The 20,161-nt window shown below is 49.0% G+C and overlaps 1 protein-coding gene across 3 annotated transcripts in view; it reads left to right on the top strand.

The window, feature by feature from the left end:
• The window catches only part of CLIC5 (chloride intracellular channel 5), a 162,039-nt gene that overhangs the window by 121,089 nt on the left and 20,789 nt on the right, over positions 1-20,161 (top strand). For all 3 annotated transcript variants that reach the window (XM_060615646.3, XM_060615648.3, XM_060615647.3), the window contains exon 4: positions 5,044-5,150. In XM_060615646.3, the coding sequence (XP_060471629.2) occupies positions 5,044-5,150 (107 nt within the window). The remainder of the gene's footprint in view (positions 1-5,043; positions 5,151-20,161) is intronic.

Below are 20,161 nucleotides of genomic sequence, written 5' to 3'. Positions count from 1 at the left end.
CCAGAATTGGGGAACACTCCGAATTCATGAGTTTAAGAAGTGTTGAGGGATCTCTCACAATAGTGTAAAACAAGAGTGCTTTTTCTCAACCCTCTGGGAAGTAGAGAAGCAGCCTCAGTACCAACGACAGGATGGCACGGCGGCTGAGAGGATGGGCTTTGGGGTCAGAGGGACTTGCGTTCTAATCCACACCACTGGGTTGTGCCACACTGCAGTAACAGATTAGCCACAAAATCTCCATAGCTGAGCAGAGTGCAGTTTATTCCTCACTCCAGCAAAGTCCGAGGGGGCAGGGGGCAGTATGCCCCCTTCCATATTGTAGCCTTTGGAGTCCGGGACCTCCAAGGTTCCTTCAGCAGAGAAGAAGTAAGAAGGTTCCTACCAAATGTTTTTTTTTTTTTTTTTTTAATTTATTTATTTTTAACGTTTATTTATTTTTGAGACAGAGAGATACGGAGCATGAACGGGGGAGGGTCAGAAAGAGAGAGGGAGACACAGAATCGGAAACAGGCTCCAGGCTCTGAGCGGTCAGCACAGAGCCCGACGCGGGGCTCGAACTCACAGACCGCAAGATCATGACCTGAGCCGAAGTCGGACGCTTAACCGACTGAGCCACCCAGGCGCCCCCTACCAAATGTTTTTAAAAGCCATGGTCATGAGTGGTTACATCACTTACCCTCTCATCCTATTGGCCAGAATCCAGTCACATGGCCCCAATCTGCCCAAGAGGTAGAAGCTGGGAAATGCAGAGAAGCATGTGGATATTTAATCTTTCATTCTCAAATCTCTAAACTAATGATCGTAATGTTGATCTCATGGGGCTATCATCGAAGATAATACTTCGTAGCCTAGTGCCTGACATTGAGTAAGAGCTCATTAAATGGCCTCTTGAAGCATTAGAAAGAGAAGCCAGTCTCCCTTTTTGGTGACTGTTTTCCAGATGCAATCATAAGGACCTTTGTCTCAAAACCACAGATCCCAAGGGATGTCTTTTAATGACTAAGCCAGACCCTGTGTACCTCTAAAAATCATTTGCTTAATTAGCAGAGACAAGCCAGCACACAAAGATCAGAAGAATCAGAAGCATTAACCTGTTTCTCAAGTGAGGATTTGGTGAGGTGAGGAAGCAGAAATAAAGGGAAAGGGAGAGAGGAGGTCCATCCCCTTTTCAGCTCATTAGAAAAAGGACGGTCAACACTCAACTGCCAGGAGAGACCCTAGAATCAGCTAAGGCCTCTTCATGAGGGCAGGAGAATTGTCTTTCTTTCTCCAGTGTATCCCCAACCCCAGGGACAGACAGGGCCTGCTGGATGCTTAATGCATGTTGGTTTTATTGTATGGGCCCCTTTTGCTCAGTGGCATGGTCGTCTCTGAAGTGAGATGTCAGTTGGGATCCTAAGCTAGTCATAGCGCATATATATATATATATATATACATATTTATAGCATATATATATATATTTTTCCCACTAATATGTACAAAAAAATTTTTCTTATGAGAAGCCAACTGTTTTACATCCCAGAATGAAACTTAAGTGCTTGTCTGAGATGAATGCATTTGAAATACGATCTCTTAAAAATAGAATGGAGAGAAATTGTCATCAGTTAGAGCAGGGATCAGCAAACTTGTCTGTAAAAGGCTAGATACTAAGTCTTTTTGGCTTTAGGGGCCATAGAGTCTGTGTCACAATCCTGCTGTTGTGGAGTGAAACAGCCACAGACAACATGAACGGACATGGCTATGTTCTGATAGAGCTTATGAACGCTGAAATACTATCTTTCATATTATTTTCACATGTCACAAAATACTGTCCTCCTTTTGATTTTTTTTCAGTCATTTAAAAATGTTAAAAACTATCCTTAGCTCATGAGAGATATATAAACAGATATTGGGCTGAATTTGGCACATGGGCTGTAGTTTACTAACCCCGGAGTTAGAGCAATTCATCATCTCTGATTGTCATTAGACCACATCACAACCTTCAAAGATGCTTCTATGAATGAAACGCTATTTCTTACTTAGCCTTTTAGAGAAACAGAATGTATTCTGTAGCCAGCCCACTTATATGCATATGCAAAATATGGTATAAATATGGAGCTGCAGTGAATGTACTTAACATCCTGGATAGTAGCCTTCTCAAGTCTAGTTACCGAAACCGGTGAGATTAATATTTGGATACACATTTCTCACAAAGACAAACTTCAAATGGGATAGTAAGCTATGCAGTAAAGTCTCAGTAAATCATAGTGCTTAGAAAACCGGACAATATTACCACCATGGCCCTTTGTTATCTGTCTTAGATTTGGTTCTATCTACCCATGTTGGGCCCACGCTGATTGTGAAGAAATGGTCACATTGTTTCAAGTCTGACCGAATGATGGCATAAAGCAAAGTAAAACAACAAATCCAAACAAATAGTCCACTGAAAATGCATTTTCTAGGCCCTTCTCTCTTTACCTTATCAAGCAAAAACAAAGAGCCCTTGGTAGTTATTAATAATAAAGGCAATCAATTCTTTTTTTTTTCTTTCAGGATCCCAAATAATGTTTTTTAAATATAATTTATTGTCACTTGGGCCAACATACCGTGTATATGGTGTGCTCTTGGTTTCGGGGGTGGATTCCCGTGATTCATTGCTTACATACAACACCCAATAAGGCAATCAATTCTAAGAGCATGCCAGATTCCACACGCAAAGGCCAGAATAGGGAAGGTTGATCCTAAGTTAAGTATCTTGGATTACCTAGCATCTTGCAGGAAACGGTGTTGTGCCCTCAGTTACAGCAGATGAATCTGATAATTCCTGGTATACTCAAGAAGACATGTGTGCTGAACTTGTCCAGAGCGCCCTCTGCAGGTGAACAGAGAGATTTCATTCATGGTGCTCAGCCAGGCTGGAGGGAGGGCTTTGGGGCTTTAAGGGTAAACAGTAGAGTCCGCGAGAGGCCACAGGACAAGGGCCTGAAGAGCTGGGCTTCCAAAGTGAAACTGCCTGGGTTGGAGTCCTGGCTTTGCTACCTAGCCGTGTGACCTCAGGCAAATTGCTTAACTTCTCTGGGCCTCATTTTTCTCATGTGGAAAATGAGCCCGATAATAGCAAAAGTTTTGTAAAGATAAATGACGAATACACATAAAGGGGCTAGAACAGTGCCTGGCACATAGCAGGCACTCAATACAATGTAGCTTTTGCTGATATCAGAGAAGTGATGTGATTGAATATGAGGAACACTGCTCCAGGGGCAGGCCGGATTCTCAGGGTCCCGCAACCATTTATTATCCATGGGCCCTTGTAATGGCCATTTTACCTCTCTGGTCTCTGGTTGCTTTCTCTATAAAATGAGGACCATAATGCCTTCTGTATCTGCCTGATGGCAGAGGGCTGGACCCAGTGACCTTCTGAGGACTCTTCTGATAGCAATATCTGAGATTAAACAGCCGCCTAGCATGGCCCAAGAGTGGACGGTCTTACCTAATGGGCCATTTGAGGAATGGAAGGAAGGAAGGAAGGAAGGAAGGAAGGAAGGAAGGGGAGAGAGAGAGAGAGCGAGAGAGGCAGAGGGAAAGAAAAAGAAAAAAAGAAAAAGAAAGAAAAGAAAAGAAAAGAAAGGAAAGAAAGAAAGAAAGAAAGAAAGAAAGAAAGAAAGAAAGAAAGAAAAAGAAAAAGAAAAAGAGAGGGAGGGAGGAAGGAAGAAGGAAGGAAGGAAGGGGAAAGAGAGAAAGAGAAAAAGAAAAGGAGGGAGGAAGGAAAGGAAGGAAGAAAGGAAGGGAAAAACGGAGCAACAAGTAATTTTTAGAGACTTTTTGGTTCATATTACTTAAAATGTTAAAAGAAATTTAAAAAGTATTTTGCTTTTTAACATGAAGCAGTCAAACAGCGAGCAGTAGCCGGCTATTTATGCAGAGATCACAAAGGTCCACATAACTGTGTAAGTACGCATCTGTCCCCCATCTCCGTCCACCCCTGCCTGGTCGCACACATAAAACGTTTGTGAAATAACATTTCTGAAAAATTGGTCTGAATTGGTCACTTGGATGGTGCTGAGGGGGTCAAAGCCGTGGATTCCCACACAAGCAACCTTACCTCGTCCAGTTTTACAGCCAATAGAAAACAGTCCTAACTCCGGTCTGCCTCGTGTATTCTTCTGGCTTCACATGAAAGACTGTACAAAGGTGAGAGGCTGGATCATTGCAAATCTGTCTCCACGCCTGGAAATAAAACCATTGAAAACACTTGTGCTGTTGGAGGCTGGTGCTTTCCACATCTTTTTCCCTCACACAAGTAAGAAGTGTGCGAAGGAGGCACACCTGGGGGGCTCAGTCGGTTAAGTGTCTGACTCTTGAGTTGGGCTCAGGTCGTGATCTCATGGTTCATGAGTTCGAGCCCCTGGTCAGGCTGCACGCTTAGCACAGAGCCTGTGCTTGGGATACTCTCTCTCCCTCCCTCTCTGCCCCAACCCCACCACTCTCTCTCAAATAAATAAACATTAAAAAAAAAAAAAAAGTGCGTGGGAAGGATATTTCAGAAGAGGACCAACGGTACCCTTTCTTTTGAGAAATGGTTTCCAAGCTTCAGCGGCAAGGTGTTTAGTATCCCCTGGCCCCTGGAATTAATTAGCTCAGTACAGTTAGGATTATCACCACAAGCCTGGAAGTGGCTGGTTATTTTAATATGATTTGGGAAACCTCAAGGACCCCACCTGGTGTAGAGACAAACTCCTCTAGAATTTTGATTAGAGTCCTTTTGTTTGTCCAAACGCTGCTTGGTCATCTCTGAAGAGTGCACGACCCAGGCCCTCTGAAGGGTTTTTCTGGCTCTCTGCCCACAGACTGTGTCCTACGCACCCCCCCCCCCCCCCAGGCAACTCTCCTAACCTCACTGGCCTCTGTTTTCTCTCTTTTCTCTGCCCATCCACCCTATAGGATAGGTGTAAGATCCCCCAAAAGATCTGTAGATCAAACTAGAAACAGGGATGTTGCTAGTCGTTTGGGGTAAAGGAGCTTCAAGTTCTCACTGATTCTAGAACACCATGCCTTCCCTTCCAGGTACCCTAAACTGGCTGCGAAACACCGGGAATCCAACACGGCAGGCATCGACATCTTCTCCAAGTTCTCTGCCTACATCAAAAACACAAAGCAGCAAAACAATGCTGGTGAGTGGCTCCCTTCCACCCAGAGCCCCTGGCAGTAGTGACCCCTGCCCAGGGCTCCTCAGGTACTTAGGCCAGAGAAGCACCTGGAACCCATGCGACTTGCTGTTCGCCCACACCCGTGTCCCCTGTGACAAGGGGCTGTAGATCCTTCTCTTTGTCTAGTGCAAGAGAACCGCCCGTGGCCCTTTCTGCTGAATTTGGAGGGAGGGATGCACTTTGTGTTCTGAGCGTGCCTTACTGCACATCATAATGGCCTGCGCAGAAGGTTCCTGCCTCGGCCATACCACTGTCTATTTGTGCCACATTCATAACCCTGCCTGCCTGTGTTCTCAGGAGGCCCTGATTGGAACCACATATTCCAACTTCCTTCCAGTCCCTGAAAGCTTGCTCAAGGAAGGAGTTGTGCAGAGGCCATGGTGGGACGGCAAGCACAGCCTTGCCCTACCGCAAGTGCGGAGGGTGCTGGGGAAGCCACATCTCAAGACCTGGTTCATCCTCCATCTGGCCTTGGCTACAGAGCCCAGGACGAGTTTTCTTATGAGGCCTTCTCGGAGGGGTCTGGGCGCCTCATTTAAGTGCAGTGCACTTTAAGTCCCTCATTTGGCCTTTCCTTTAAGAATTCGCCGAAGCAATTTGAACAGAACTCACATTGAGCGCGGGTAACACTTGAAGAACTGGGATAGGCCCCAGGAGGAAAAAGAAGAAGGATGAGAAAGTTCGCTTGCCTTCAAGGGGGAAAAGGAGTACCTTAAGGGTGGGAGCCTGGAGCCCAGCACAGAGCCAAACAGAGCAGGGGCCTCATGAATCTTTGTGAATGAGTGGCCATCAGAGGAACACACAGTGGACCCAAGCAAGGTGGGAAATGCTAGACGCTTTAGGAGATCAGAGGAGAAAGGCATCTTTGGGGACAAGGTGACCAGGAGGGGCAGCCATGCATGCAGGGAAAGGGAAGAACATTTTGGCAGGAACAGAGTTGGTGCCGTGGAAAGTAAATATTTTGGTTAACAGTTACTGAGGACCTGGGTGGTAACAGGCACAGACTAGATTCTAGGAAAACCAGAAACGAATACTTTCTCGTCTTGAAAACCTGGCTGGTGCAGAAGAAAAGGCTTAAATTCACAAAAAGCCAAAGAGCAAGAAAAGAGGCAAGGGAGTCTGAAGAGCTCATTAGCTGCCATGGGGAAGGGGAAGCAATACTTGCCAGAGGGGTTCCGAGCAGGAAGAATGTACCCCAGGGCCTTTGAGAAAGCTGCTTTGAAGGGGTTTCCCCTGGGTCATGAAGGTTAAGGGGGAGTCAGTTGGCTGTGACTATAGGGAGGAGGTGATGGGGAGCTGGGAAAGTGCCAGGGACAGAGACTGGGGAGGGTGGCCAGAGCCTGAAGCGTCAGCCCGGGAGGTTGGGTTTTATCCTGTGGGCCACGCCAGCCATTAGAGGTGCGTGAAGAGGCGCCATAAGGAGAGTGGCCTACGGGGAGAAGAGGAAGAAGAAGGGATGTGGAGGTATTTTAAACATCCTCCGTGCTCTTGCTTGGTTGAGGCCCTATTTGGAAATGGGATCTGTGCAGATATCATTAGTTAAGGGTCTCGAGATGAGATCATCCTGGGTTTAGCGTGGTCCCTAAATCCAACCACTGGCGTCCTTGTAAGAAGGGGAGAGGGCACACAGAGAGCAGGGGGGTGGTTCCTGTGAACGTGGTGCAGAGATTGGAGTGCTGTGGCCAGGAGCCAAGGATGCCTTGGACCACCACAGCCTGAAAGAGGCAGGAAAGGACTCTCTCCCCCAGCCCGCCCCAGAGCCCTGTGAGGGAGTGTGGCCTTGCCGACACCTTGATGGTGGACTTCTGGTCTCTAAAAGTGGGTGAACAGATTTCTGGTGTGGTAAGCCACCCACTTTGTGGTGCTCTGTTGAGGGCACGAATGTGGCCCCTCACGGCCGTGTGTGCGAGGGCAGGCCGGGCTTGCCTGGCTGGAGACCCGAGACAAATGAGCCGACCAGTGGTTAGTGCTTGTCCCCCCCCGGGCCAGGACTGGCTCCCAGCTCTCAGCTCCGGTTTGCAGATTCTACATCCAGGGCCCTTTCCTCTCAGCCACAAATACCTTCCTTCATACTTGTCAAAGCACCCTCGGGAGGATTCTCTCATCTGAGCCCTCCAGATTTTTCAAGTTACAAACAGTATTTACATAGTCTCCATATTTACAGTTCTTCTATTCCCAAACCCAAAGCAGCAGTTTCCACTGAACATCATGTATCAATTTCTTACAAACGCAACACTCTCCAATTTTCATTGTTTCCACTTCTTCTCTTTCACCCTGTTTTTCTCTGGGGCGGGTTTTGCCCTCCTGACTCCTTCTCCCCCTGACTCATTTGTGCATTTCAGGGCTCTGGCATTTCTGCTGTCCCAGGGAGCCCATCCCCTTCATGGCCCTTTGTGCTGGTCTCTTCTCCTGCCTTGAGCTAGATGCCACGCATTTGTTCCTCCCCTGTCACCATAGCTTGGCCACCCCTACCCCTGCCTTTTCCTTTCTTTTTCCTTCCCTCCACCCTTATCCCCGAGTTATGGTCTACTGGGTCCAGAAGTTCTGAGGCTTATCAAGCCAGAAGCCAAGGCAGAGAGTAATACCATGGTCCACCCCATGCGGCCCCTTAACCTGGAAGACGGTCCACACCCCTCTCTGCTTTGTCCCAGCTGTGCCAGGCAGCCCCTCGTGACAACTTCAGCAAGAGACCCCCAGCTTCCTCCGACATGCCTTCCTATACCACTTTCCCATTTTTCTCTCTGGATCTTCAGCTCTGCATCTGTTTCTTCAATGTCCTGTCTTCAGATTGGCCCTTACATGTTTTCAACTTTTTTTTTCTCTTGAAAAAAGCCTTCCCTCCCTTCCCTCTGGCCCACCCAATACCTCTCAGACCCCATATATACAAGGGCCGTGGCTTGTTCCTTTCCTGCCCTCAGGACATCAAAGCGTGAAAAAACCCAATACTGTGACATCGTCTGCATGCTGGGTCATCTCTCCACTCCCACGGTGGATACAGGGACCGCCATTCAAAATTTCCCTGTTTCACACAACATTAAAAGTCCCCAGCTACTGAGACCCAGACCCAATCCAGGGGAGCCATCCCCAGCTAGCACACAAGAGAATTCCCCCCAGTTTGTACACACAGTCATTTATTCACTCAACAAACAGATTGCATGGAGTGGCCACAAGTCAAAGCTAATGTTTCAAGAGCTTTTCTTGGGGCCCCTGGGTGGCTCCGTCGGTTGAGCATCCGACTTCGGCTCAGGTCACGATCTCACGGTCTGTGAGTTCGAGCCCCGCATCGGGCTCTGGGCTGACCGCTCAGAGCCTGGAGCCTGCTTCGGATTCTGTGTCTCCCTCTTTCTCTGACCCTCCCCCGCTCATGCTCTGACTCAAAAATAAATAAACATTAAAAAAAAAAAATTTAAAGAGCTTTTCTTGTATGCCAGGCACTGTACTAGGTTCTAGAGTTGTGAAGACAGATGAGACAAAGTCATTGCCATCAGTGAGCTAACCAGGGGCTGTAAAACATATAAACAGGCGATTGCTGGCCGGGGTTGGAATTCTAGGTCTGCTGCGTCTAGCTGTACAACCTCACTAGAGAGACTTCTCTCTGAGCCTCTGTTTCTGCATCTGTGAAATATACTTTTTTTTTTAATTTTTTTTAATGTTTATTTATGTTTGAGACAGAGAGAGACAGAGCATGAACGGGGGAGGGGCAGAGAGAGAGGGAGACACAGAATCCGAAGCAGGCTCCAGGCTCTGAGCCATCAGCCCAGAGCCCGACGCGGGGCTCGAACTCACGGACCGCGACATCGTGACCTGAGCCGAAGTCGGACGCTTAACCGACTGAGCCACCCAGGCGCCCCGAAATATACTTAATAATACTTTCAATGTCTTCATTGCCACAGAAGGCAATTAATAGCATATCCCAGGTTTGTAACGCAGACTCATTTGCTTTATCAGTCGGTGCCTGTAAATCCTTTAGCACCGTGCCTGACCCGTGGTAAATGCTCATTGAATGTTCACTTTGGGTCTCGCTGCTAATTGAACAAAATGAGACCAACACGAATATCGGCATCAGACGCTGCCGCCTTAGCTCGTACTCCCGCTACCCGCAACCAGCACTTTCAAATCTCCGGCTCGTGTCAGCTCATTTCCACTTGTTTAAGTGTTTCCCATTTTCTTGTTGCATTTCCCTCCTCTCCGCAGGACACGTCAAAGAGGGTCTGTGAGCTGGCTCCACCTGTTACACCTTCGGGATTGTTACGTTTGACCCCGAAGCCCTGGTCCTGTACTCTGTCAGGTTGTCTATCACTGCTCAGCCTCCTCCTTCTGTGATTACCCGATCCTGGTCCCCTGGGTCTGCTGAGACCTGATTCCACCTCCACGCCCTCCATGCTCCCTTCCCAAACTTGTTCTTCACTCTGCTTAAAGGTAGCACTGACTTCCTCATCAGAATGGCCCAAGACCCCCCATGGAGTAAGGTCCTACGCGAGCTTACTTTCTTATCACTTGGGATCCCCACTGCCACCCTGGTTCGTGGGGGAACCAAGGACCCTACAGGCAACGGTGGGGTGGTTCCAACTTGCAGCCTCTGGCATCGGCTGCCTGGGCTCAGACCCCAGCTTCACCTCTCTTCTTGCTGGCCTTGTGACCCTGGGCCCATCATATCAACTCTGTGTGCCTCGGTTTCTCATCTGTAGGATGGGCGCAATAATTGTACGTACCTCAGGTTATATATAACTATATTATTTTGATTACAATTACACATAGTTAAGTCCATGAGTGAGAAGAGGGGAGCACTAGGGACAACATGAAGGATCACCCATACTTATGGGAGGGCAGCGCGAGAGGAGTCAGGGAGGAAGGTTAAGGTCTAGCCAGGGAGTAAAGAAGAAAGCTAGGAAGGGTAGAAGACGGAAAAGATGCTGAAGATGAGGAAGGAAAGTTTGTTTTTTTGAAGTTTATTTTTTTATCTTGAGAGAGAGAGTGAGCAGGGGAGGGGCAGAGAGAGAGAGAGAACGAGAGAGGGAGGGAGGGAGAATCACAAGCAGGCTCCACACTGCTAGCGCAGAGCCCGATGGCAGGCTCAAACCCACGAACCATGAGATCATGAGCTAAGTCAAAATCAAGAGTCCGGACGCCTAACGGACTGAGCCATTCAGCGCCCCCGTTTGTTTGCTTTAAGAGTGATCCGTGGTATGAAATGCTGTGCACAGGGTCACGGGAAGCCTCGTTGTCGCACACAGCTGCCTGGAGCAGTCCTTGGGCGGCTTCTCTGGATACGTCCCCTTGGCCTGCAGCTGCCCATGTCTCAGATCCTACACCACTAGAGAGAGTCCGGGCTGGCCAGAGGAGCAGGGCCCTTCTCCTTTGGCAGGGAGGGGGGTGATCTGCACAGGAGGAGACCATGGGGGAATGGGATCCAGAGCTCACCAGGAGGGAGCGCTCGTGGCCTGAGAAAGGACATCTCAGGATGGAGAGAGCAGCACTGGGCTTGGATTCAGCTGTAGGAGCCCCTGCTCTGAGCCCCTGCACGGTGCATTTTCAATCCAGCAGGGGCAAGTAGCTGGTTCAGTATGGAAGGTTTACAGCAGAAGGACCAGGGGAAGGCGCCAGCTTTGGCCATCCCGTCTTCGGCACATCTGGTGACCCACCTGGTGGTGAGGTGTGACCAGCGGTCAGCTCTGTCCCCACCCCCATTGCCATGCTGCTTCCCCGAGAGGCAGAGTGCAGTGGTGGCCTGGCCTCCACCTTCAGCAGCGCTTGGGCCTACATCGTTCACATCCTCCACCTCTCTCTGCAAGTGTTGCCTCCTGGACTTACTGCTTTCACCCTCCTCTGAGATGCCACCACCACAGGTGGAGGTCCGGTGACCTGGCGGCAGCCCCTACCCACAGCTCTGGCTCTCCTGGCTCCCGTACCCCATCCTGCTCCGGCACCATGCCACGGGGACATTGCTGCCTCTCTGGTTGTCCCTTCCCTTGAAGGGTTTCTTTTACACCCTCCTTAAACCTGTGTCCCTCACTCTGTCTTCTCCAAGAGGACCTGGGCTTTTCTCTCTGAATACCCACCCATCTTCCCTTTTGCATCCCGAACCTTCAAACTGCCATTTCAAGACTCTAAAAATCTCTGTCCAACCCCTGGGCTTTCAAGAAACTCATTTTCGCTACTTACCCTAATCTGGGGGTAAAATACTATATTTAAAAAAAAATTTTTTTTAACATTTATTCGGTTTTTGATAGAGACAGAGTGTGAGTGGGGGAGGCGCAGAGAGAGAGGGAGACACAGAATCCGAAGCAGGCTCCAGGCTCCGAGCTGTCTGCACAGAGCCTGATGCGGGGCTCGAACTCATGGACCGTGAGATCATGACCTGAGCTGAAGTCGGACGCTTAAGCAACTGAGCCACCCAGGCACCCCAAAATACTACACTTTTTCACAACTTCCCTTTTTCCTTATGCTTTATCCTATTAAGTCTACAGGTTTATTTCACTTTCTGTATATACCGTGCATTCTAGGCGATTGACAGGAGGTCTAATGTGCATCTTTAATTCTCTGTTAGTCACTATTTAAAAAAATTTTTTTTTAATGTTTATTTATTTTTGAAGGAGAGGGAGACAGAGCAAGAGCAGGAGAGGGGCAGAGAGAGAGAGGGGGGAGATACAGAATCCAAAGCAGGCTCCAGGCTCTGAGCCATCAGCACAGAGACCGATGCAGGGCTCGAACTCACAAGCTGTGAGACTATGACCTGAACCAAAGTCAGACTCCTAACCAACTGAGCCCCCCGGGGCACCCCTCTGTTCATCACTGTCTTTAAAGTCCCTTCTACATTTCTTCTAGCCCTATCACGTTTCCCCAGATACAGTTAATATTCCTGCTCCAGTATCATTATTCATGTTGTTGTTGGCTTGTGTTGTATTTTTTTTTTTTATAAATGTCTATTCATTTTTGAGAGAGAGCGTGCCAGCAGGAGAGGGGCAGGAAGAGAGGGAGACAGAGGATCCAAAGCAGGCTCTGTGCTGACAGTGGCGGGCCCGATGCGGGGCTCGAACTCATGAACCGTGAGGTCATGACCTGAGCTGAAGTCAGACTGACGCTCAACCGACAGAGTCATCCAGGGCGCCCCTCGTGTTGTATTGTTATGTACTTTTCCCCATTTTCTTTTTGCACAGAGAGGGAGCAGACAGGTGTATGCACGTGGACTGAGACAATCCAGTATTTCTCCTGTTGCATTCACACCACACCTCCCATCTCCAATCTCGTGCACGTGCCCACTTCCACGGGACTCTCTTCCCTCCTAAGGGGTGTGCAAAGCCTCACACCCCGTCTCTTTTATCTCGTCCACACCTCCGGTGAAGCCTTATGGCTTTCCCCAGCCGCATTTGCATATTCCTTTTTTAACTCCTCTAACGCATACTCATCACGCTGCTGGTACCCCACATTTCTGTGCCGAATGGTGTTTTTCCCAATTTGCATGATTTCGGGCTTTCGAGGCTTCCTTGGAATCCCCTCGTCTCTTCCCCCGTCAAGTGTAGCATTTTCTTCTATTTTTGTGTCTGTGTTCTTCCCTCCGATGAGCCGCCTCGTTATCCTCAAATGTATACTCCACTTGCTCAGGAAAGACTTCATAACCGCTCACAGAACCCATGCCCAGCAGAGCAGCACAGCAGAACGAGGTGAGAAAGAAAAACAAGGCGGGGGCACCATAAAACAGAACTCAGGGTGAGCTTAAAACAGCCAGTTCCGAGAGCCCCGAAGCCGCACACACACGCAGACCGCAAATCTGGCACTAAACCTACCAGTGGACGAAAGCCAGAAGGGACCCCCGGTCAGCTACAGTTGGGTTCTCCCAGGAGACAAAAACCTACCAACCTCCGGGAAGAATGACAAATTTTATTGATTTGAGGACTCCAGGCTTGGCGGAGCTGTTATTTTCGTTTACTTTGACCTTTGGCCTCCTTTGATTTCCCTTTCCTTTGTCTGTAGACAAAGCTGTCGGTCTCTTCCCTGCAGGCATTGGCCCCACCTTGCCCCTGCCCCCCCCCCCCCCCCACCCTGCTGGTGTGTTTTACCCCTGAGATGTATTTTTCTTTTCTTTCTTTTTTTTTTTTTTTCCTCTCCAGCTTCTCTTGAGGAGCAGGAGAGAAATCTTTGCAGCCTCAGGCCTGTGTCACCAGCCTGCCTACTCTGTTCCATCGCAGGCTGCCCGTGCCTGTGTGTTTTTATCCTTACTCTCAGGCTCCTGTGCTGTGTTTGCAGAGACGGGCCCCTTTCCACTCATGCAAGACCCTGTGCGGTCCTAATACTCTTCCTAAAGTACTTGTCCTAATAAAATACGTCTGACTTCCTAAGCAAAGTCCTAAACGCCTTCCCCGGGTACCTGTGATGTGCTGGATAGAGTGCTCTGTGTTGAGAGTAGGGTTTCACACCGGAGACTGAGCTGGTGCCCTCGTTAAGTTAGAAGCGTAGTGGCCGTCGTTTTCCAAACTCAAGATCAGATGTCGAACAAATTGCCCTCATTGCAAATAATCAAATTAGAAGAAATTGGTACTGTCCCAGAAAATCCAGGACACATGTCCCCAAATGAAAAGCACCTGTTTGGGGCTTAGCCTTCTGTTCTCCCTCCTCCCCAACCCCAAATCCAAACCTGGCTGCCCCGCCACAGAGGGAGGGAGAGTATATCATGGCTTCCTTCTGCCGCCTCCTGGCCCCAGATTCTTGGCTGCAACACACAAGTTGCCGTTAACCGCGGAGTTCTCTGAGCCGCTGTCGTGTGTTTACGAATAAGGGAGAGGGTTTCCTCCTTCCTGAGGCTCCTGTCAGCGGCTTCACTTCCAGGGACCTGGAAGCAAGCACTGGGCTCTCCAGGTTGATACTGAGAAAATGGGCAATCCAAAACCACATATCAGGAAGAGGACCCCTAGAATGTCCCGGAAAACTCTGCGAGCTCATCTCATCATTGGGATGACCAGTCCCACTTGACCAACGTGTGATTGAATATCGCCACAATATCAGTTGCTCCCATCCTGCCCCCCCTTCTCTTCATCTTCCCCCAGAGCCCTCACGGAAATGTGACCAAGCCAGCTGCACCTGCTTTCCCTGCCTCTTCCTTCCATCAGGCCCGAATCTTTGAATTGTCCTGTCTTCTCTTCTAAGAGGTGATGTGGTGGGCCATCCATGCTCCTGGCTGATGCTGGTGGAAAAAGAATCTGTTTGCAACACTGGAAATTTTTCTTTCCCTTGCCATGTCCCCCGTGGTTTGTGTCCCCACGAGCTCATTCCTGTCCTTCCACCTCACAGCCTGCCCGGCTGGCTGACCACACCAGCAGACAGGCTCGTCTTGTAGCCACTGTGCACGCACCTCCCTATCCCAGTGGCCAAGTACCTGCTTCCTAACATATACCCGTCACTCCCTTAGACCATCTCCATTTGATATATGGAAATTGAGGCTCACAGGCGCCACCCCGATATTAAGAAACTTGCCCTTAAAATTGTAGAATGGGCTCCCAGCAAAAGAAGTGAGTGTCCCATCCACGGAAAGGTACAAAAAGCGGCCGGACTTTTGAGGTTGGAGCTGCCTCATCTAAGGTGTCATCTAAGATAAGACCTTACTATTTTAACTACCTGTAAGAAACAATATGCTTAACATTGTGATTGTAAGAAGCAGTATGACTTCAGAGATGTCAGGTGTGAAAAAATGAAACGTGGTAGGTAGGCTATTCCCAGAAATGCTGGTGGAAAGAAAGTGACCTGAGGTCAGCATTACTTCCGGATCCCTCTAGGCTAGCTGTCCTAACTCCATGTCCGGGAACGTGTCTGTGGTGGCTGGAAACAGGTAGCACTTACCCCTTGGGTTAGGGTTCGGCACACGTTTTCTGGAAAGGGTCAGATGATAAATACTTCAGATTTTTCCAACACTGTGGGCTGTCACAACTGCTCAGCTTCGCCTTTGGAGTGATAAAGCGGCCACAGACAACACGTAAACAAGTGACTGTGGCTGTGTTCCAGTACAGCTTTGCCTACGGACACTGACCTTGAATTTCTCGTCATTTGTAGGGGTCATGAAACGTTATTCTTCTTTTGAATTTTTCCAACCATCCCCAAATGTGAAAACCATCCTTAGCTTGAGGGCAGTGCAAAAACACCCAGTGGGCTGAATTTGGCCGAATTTGGCCCTTGGACTATACTTTGCTGACCTCTGTCTCAGGTAGTCTCAGATTACAGTAGCCAGCTCTCTTAACTTCTATACTTCTCAGCCTCCTCGTCTATAGTAGGGAGATTATAATAGTGTTCTTTCTTGTAGCGTGGTCTTGTTAATTGAATGAATTAATGCATTAAAGCCCTTAAGGCAGTTCCCAGCACACCATGGGCACCAATATACAATAGCTACAGTTGCTACGACTGCTGCTGCTAATTTCACAAATCCTGTCCCAAATTCCCTCGTGTCCACTCTCTGGATTGGGTAGCCCGGCTTTCGCTGTGATGTAGAAGCATGTGCTGCCCTCTTCTGGCGGTTGGAAGAATCAGCGCCAGAGAGGGCTAATCCTTTTTAGCTTAAGGATTTTCAAGCATCCTCTGCATAGAACACAGTTATGCCCAAACTGGGGGTTCAAGACGAGGCCAGGTCTCCCTTGGGGATTCAAAGCCACCTTCCCTTACACCCAGAGCAGGGCATGTCCACCAGACCCAATGGATCCTCCAGAGAGGTCGTTGGTTACCTGGTAACTTACTGTCCTGGTCGCATCTTTCTCCCTTCTCTCTTCCCCTTCCGCCACCTTCAGTGTTTACCGTTACGAACCTCCTTGACCTAAAATGGGAAAATATTTGAAAGGATTCAAAGCGGTCTGGGAGGACTGTTAGCCCAGAACTAACAAGCCTCTTATCAAAGGCCCTGTGCTTTCTCCCAAAGCGTCCTGAAAGCCAACTACTCTTGGGAGTGAGGGTTGGGGAGGTGATGTGGAACGTTTCTCTAGATTCCCCAGGATGTGGTGAGCCATGTTTAAAAGAGCGTGTGTATTTGTTATTCCAAGCCACTTCAATCACAAGGTGATTATTTCCCCCTCCTCTTCCTCCCTCCCAACCCTCAGCCCCATATCCCGGTGGGCCCAGTCTTTCCAAGGGGATGGGCACAGCCCCTCCTCTCATTCAATGTCATGCTCTGAGGGGAGAGCTAAGGCAATGGGAAGAAGGCAGGAATGTGAGTTCTAATTAGTCCGCCGAGAGCGAGGAAGCAAGCCAGTGGTGTTCCATGTCTGTTCTGTCAGAAACACCGACCTATTCTCTGGAGAAAGGTAGCTATGTCCCAACTCGGGACAACTGGTTCCCTGGAAGAAGACCTCAGCCCAGGCTGTTATCATGGTGGAGGCTCCTGGGTGGTCCCCAGACCACCACAGCGGTGAGGATAACGAGGTGACTGTCTTGCCACTTCCTCGTAAAGCAGCCATTGCTGTCTCATTTCAAAAACGCCTCTGGTCATAAAGGAACCCTTCAGGCTGCCTTCCTTGGCCACCCCTGCGTGCAAGTAGCCAACTCAGGATATTTTGTTTGTTTGTTTGTTGGGTTAAAGTTTTGCTTTGATTAGCATTCTTAACAAGGAAAAACAAATAGCCTAGGCTCAGTGAGACCCACGTCCGAGGCTTGGCATGTCCTGAATAGATGTGCCCCCTCACAGGCGGTGGGGTCCTTGAGGCTTAGAGCAAGAGGGAGGGGAAGGCGTGAGTAGTTCCTTCTGGCACCTCCCAGAAGTTGCCCAGAGGATTCCTCCAGAGGGTCTTTGATTTGGTTCATTATTGAGGCGGATGCTGGCCATTTATAATTTAGCAAATTTTGCTTCTGAAACGAGTCTCTGGAAGGCGGTTGGCGGTGGGGTTGCATGTGGACGGGGCCCGCTCGGGGAGGGGGCGGGGGAGGGGGGCAGGGGCCGGGTTGGGGGGGGGGGGGCAGGTCCTGTGTGGGTGGGCGCATTCATTAGTGCAAGGAGCCCGTGTTCGCTGTGTGGGCTCCCCGGCCGGAGTGGAGGGGAGTGGAGACCACCAACACCATTCCATGTGGTGGAATTTCCCGCCGTCTGACCAGAACGAATTCGCCTGGCCTGGCCTGGCCTCAGATCAAGGCCTGGGGAATAAAGGAACATTAAATGACTAATTTGAACGCGAGTTAAATGCTCTTTCACCTCTGGCTACCGTTACCTCATCCTGTGCAACCGACACCTCTTGTCTTTGTGCAGTTTATACGTGGGAGCTAAATATGTTTCTCTCTCTCCACACACACGGACACACACACAGACAGCTCTTGTGTGTTCTGATATTTCCAGGTACTAGCAGAGGCCTTTACATACTTCCTTAAGTAAACAGGACGTGTATCCGTTAATCTGAAAAATGTGCTTGCATGCGAAGTTGTGTTAGTGAGAAGACTTGACACGGGTCTAACAGCTGTACTGTTAAGCATAACGGTGTGTAGGCCTCAGAAGTGCGGCAGTGGGCGCGTGTGTCCTCACTTCATTGTGTGTGTTCGAGAGACAGAGAGAGACAGATCATGAGCGGGGAAGGGGCAGAGAGAGAGGGAGACACAGAATTGAAGCAGGCTCCAGGCTCCGAGCCGACAGCACAGAGCCCGACACGGGGCTCGAACCCACAAACCGTGAGATCATGACCCGAGCCGAAGCCGACGCTCAACCGACTGAGCCACCCAGGAGTGGCTCAGGAGTACTCTAATTGGTTATGCAATGTCTGTACTCATAACCTCTCCTCCGTCATTAGAACGTAGCTCTGAGGGAAAATTCTCTCTCCTCTGTTGACTCTCGTTGGAGAATGGCTCTGGGGAAATTAGCATCGAGACTGAGTTTTCCCATTTTGGGGAATGACAAGATGTGAAATCCAGGTGGCATATTAAACTTTCTCTCGAAAACTTCAAACACCTCAATCATAAACTCTCCTTGCCAAATTGGTCACTATCTCGTCCAGGCAGGATGGACAACGTTCTCTCCGTTTCACACAGGAAAAGTTGGGGTGTGGAAAATTTGTTCCGGAGACATGAGGGAGCCATGATGGTCACGGGACGAACCAGGCATTTCTCAGCTTTGAAACTCTTTTGCTACAGACTAAGTGATGCTGAAGCATGGGAAGTGAAGCCAAGGGGTTATAAATGCAGTCTGGTATTCTGAATTTATCAGTTATTTAGATAATTCGTTAAGGGGGGGCGGAAGGTTGCCACACAGAACTTTGACTTTAAAACTCCTAACTTTCTTTAAAAATCTGCTCTCGAGCTGTCTTTCCGGAGGGCACCCCACACCCCCTCAAGCCCATGCATGAGTTTCGCCTGAGTAGCCCCATGAGCTAAAGAGCCACGTTTAGGACTTATGTGCCCAGTGTTTGTTTGCCGTGTTATTCAGGTCATTTTTAACCTGAATGCACGTTTGAATCCCCTGGGGTTTTGGTAAAATACAGATAACGACACAGTGGGTCTGGGGTGAGGCCTGAGGGCTCCCAGATGATTCAGTGTTGATGGTCCAGGAGGGAGCTTTGGGAAGCGGGGTTCTGTGCAGCAGTCTCCATGAGGACATGTGCTGTGTGCGTCTCACTAGTTACTGTCTCGAGAGCCCAGCTCAGCATCTGGCCCACAGCCAACGTTTGTGAGCTGAATGAACGCATCATCTCCCAGACGCTTCAAGAGGCACCTGTGCTGTCTGCTTGGGTACCCAAGAGACGTTGGATAAAAGGGTCTACCCTGCCTCATCAATGTCACGGCCATTTCCTCCATCTGCTTCCTGTTCCAGCTTTACCTGTAAGCCTGTCCCATATCCCCTGCCCTCCATTCTCGTGGCTACTTTTGAAACTTCCCAGCGTCTGCTTGGTTGATTCTGTCCTATGACCAGAACTCTCTCTCAGCTGAAAGTACATAATGTTCGTATCACCTTCGTTATGTTAAATGCAGCCTTATGGTGGCTGGGGGGGGGGGGGGGGGGAGGGGGAAGAACCACATTTAAAACCAATCAATAAGAACAATCTGACCCACGTTTTGTTTCTGTTTTGGGGACCTCAAAGACAGGTTTTACTCAACACTTTGTCTACGCCTGGCCCTGGCCTCAGTCCTCCCTGTGTCACCGGGCAGAGAGGTGCAGGTTGGTGGGGACCTGTCCGCATTTGGCTCTGATGCACCCCCAGGAGGGCATGCCAGGCCAAACAAGTGAAATCCCTTCATCCATCCCCGAGAGACCGAGGGCTACCATTACACAAAGAAAGGGAACCATTGTAGGCCCTCTAACGAGATAAAGCAGTTGCATAAGCATATAGACACATATAGAGTTACATTTTAGGGGCCCTCACCTTTCCTCAGACCCTACTGAATAGCTCATTCTTTCAACAAACACTTATTCAGTACCAGGCACTGCACAAGGTGCTAGAATAATAATGTAATAAAGAAATATTGACGATATCTACGTGAATTGGCAAGGGCAGTGCTTGGCCACATATAATAGAAACCTGATTACAGACACCAAAGCAAATATTTATTTTATTTTACTTAGCAAAAACCTACATAGCATTTTACTATGTGCCATGCCCTGCTCTAAAGCACTCTTTCTAAATGTTTACTTCTTAATCAGAGTTTGCTTTTCTCACATAACAAGAAGGCCAGAGAGTAGAGAGGTCCAGGCAGTTGTAGCTGCTCATAGAAGTCATCGATCTAGATCCTTGGAGCACTGATTCTCTACCGTTAATGTGTGACTGTCATTCTCATGTCACAAGACAGGTACTCCACTTCCGGACATTACGTCCGAGTTCCAGGCAAGGGCAGCTGTGTCGGTCTTTTGTCGCCCAGAAGCCCATCTGTAAATTTCCACTTTGATCTCGTTGGTTATAACTTGGTCATTTGGCCTTCTCTAGTAACAGTCTGGGAACATAAGTATTTTTGACTGGGCACATGACTACGAAGAAATCTGGGTTCTTTTAGGTACCAGGAAGGTGAGAGTGAATTTCTCCATACAATGCATT

The sequence above is a fragment of the Panthera onca genome, chromosome B2, assembly GCF_046562875.1.
Source record: "Panthera onca isolate mPanOnc1 chromosome B2, mPanOnc1 haplotype 2, whole genome shotgun sequence".
In the NCBI taxonomy this organism is placed as follows: Eukaryota; Metazoa; Chordata; class Mammalia; order Carnivora; family Felidae; genus Panthera; species Panthera onca.
This window is presented reverse-complemented; position numbering and strand designations above follow the sequence as displayed.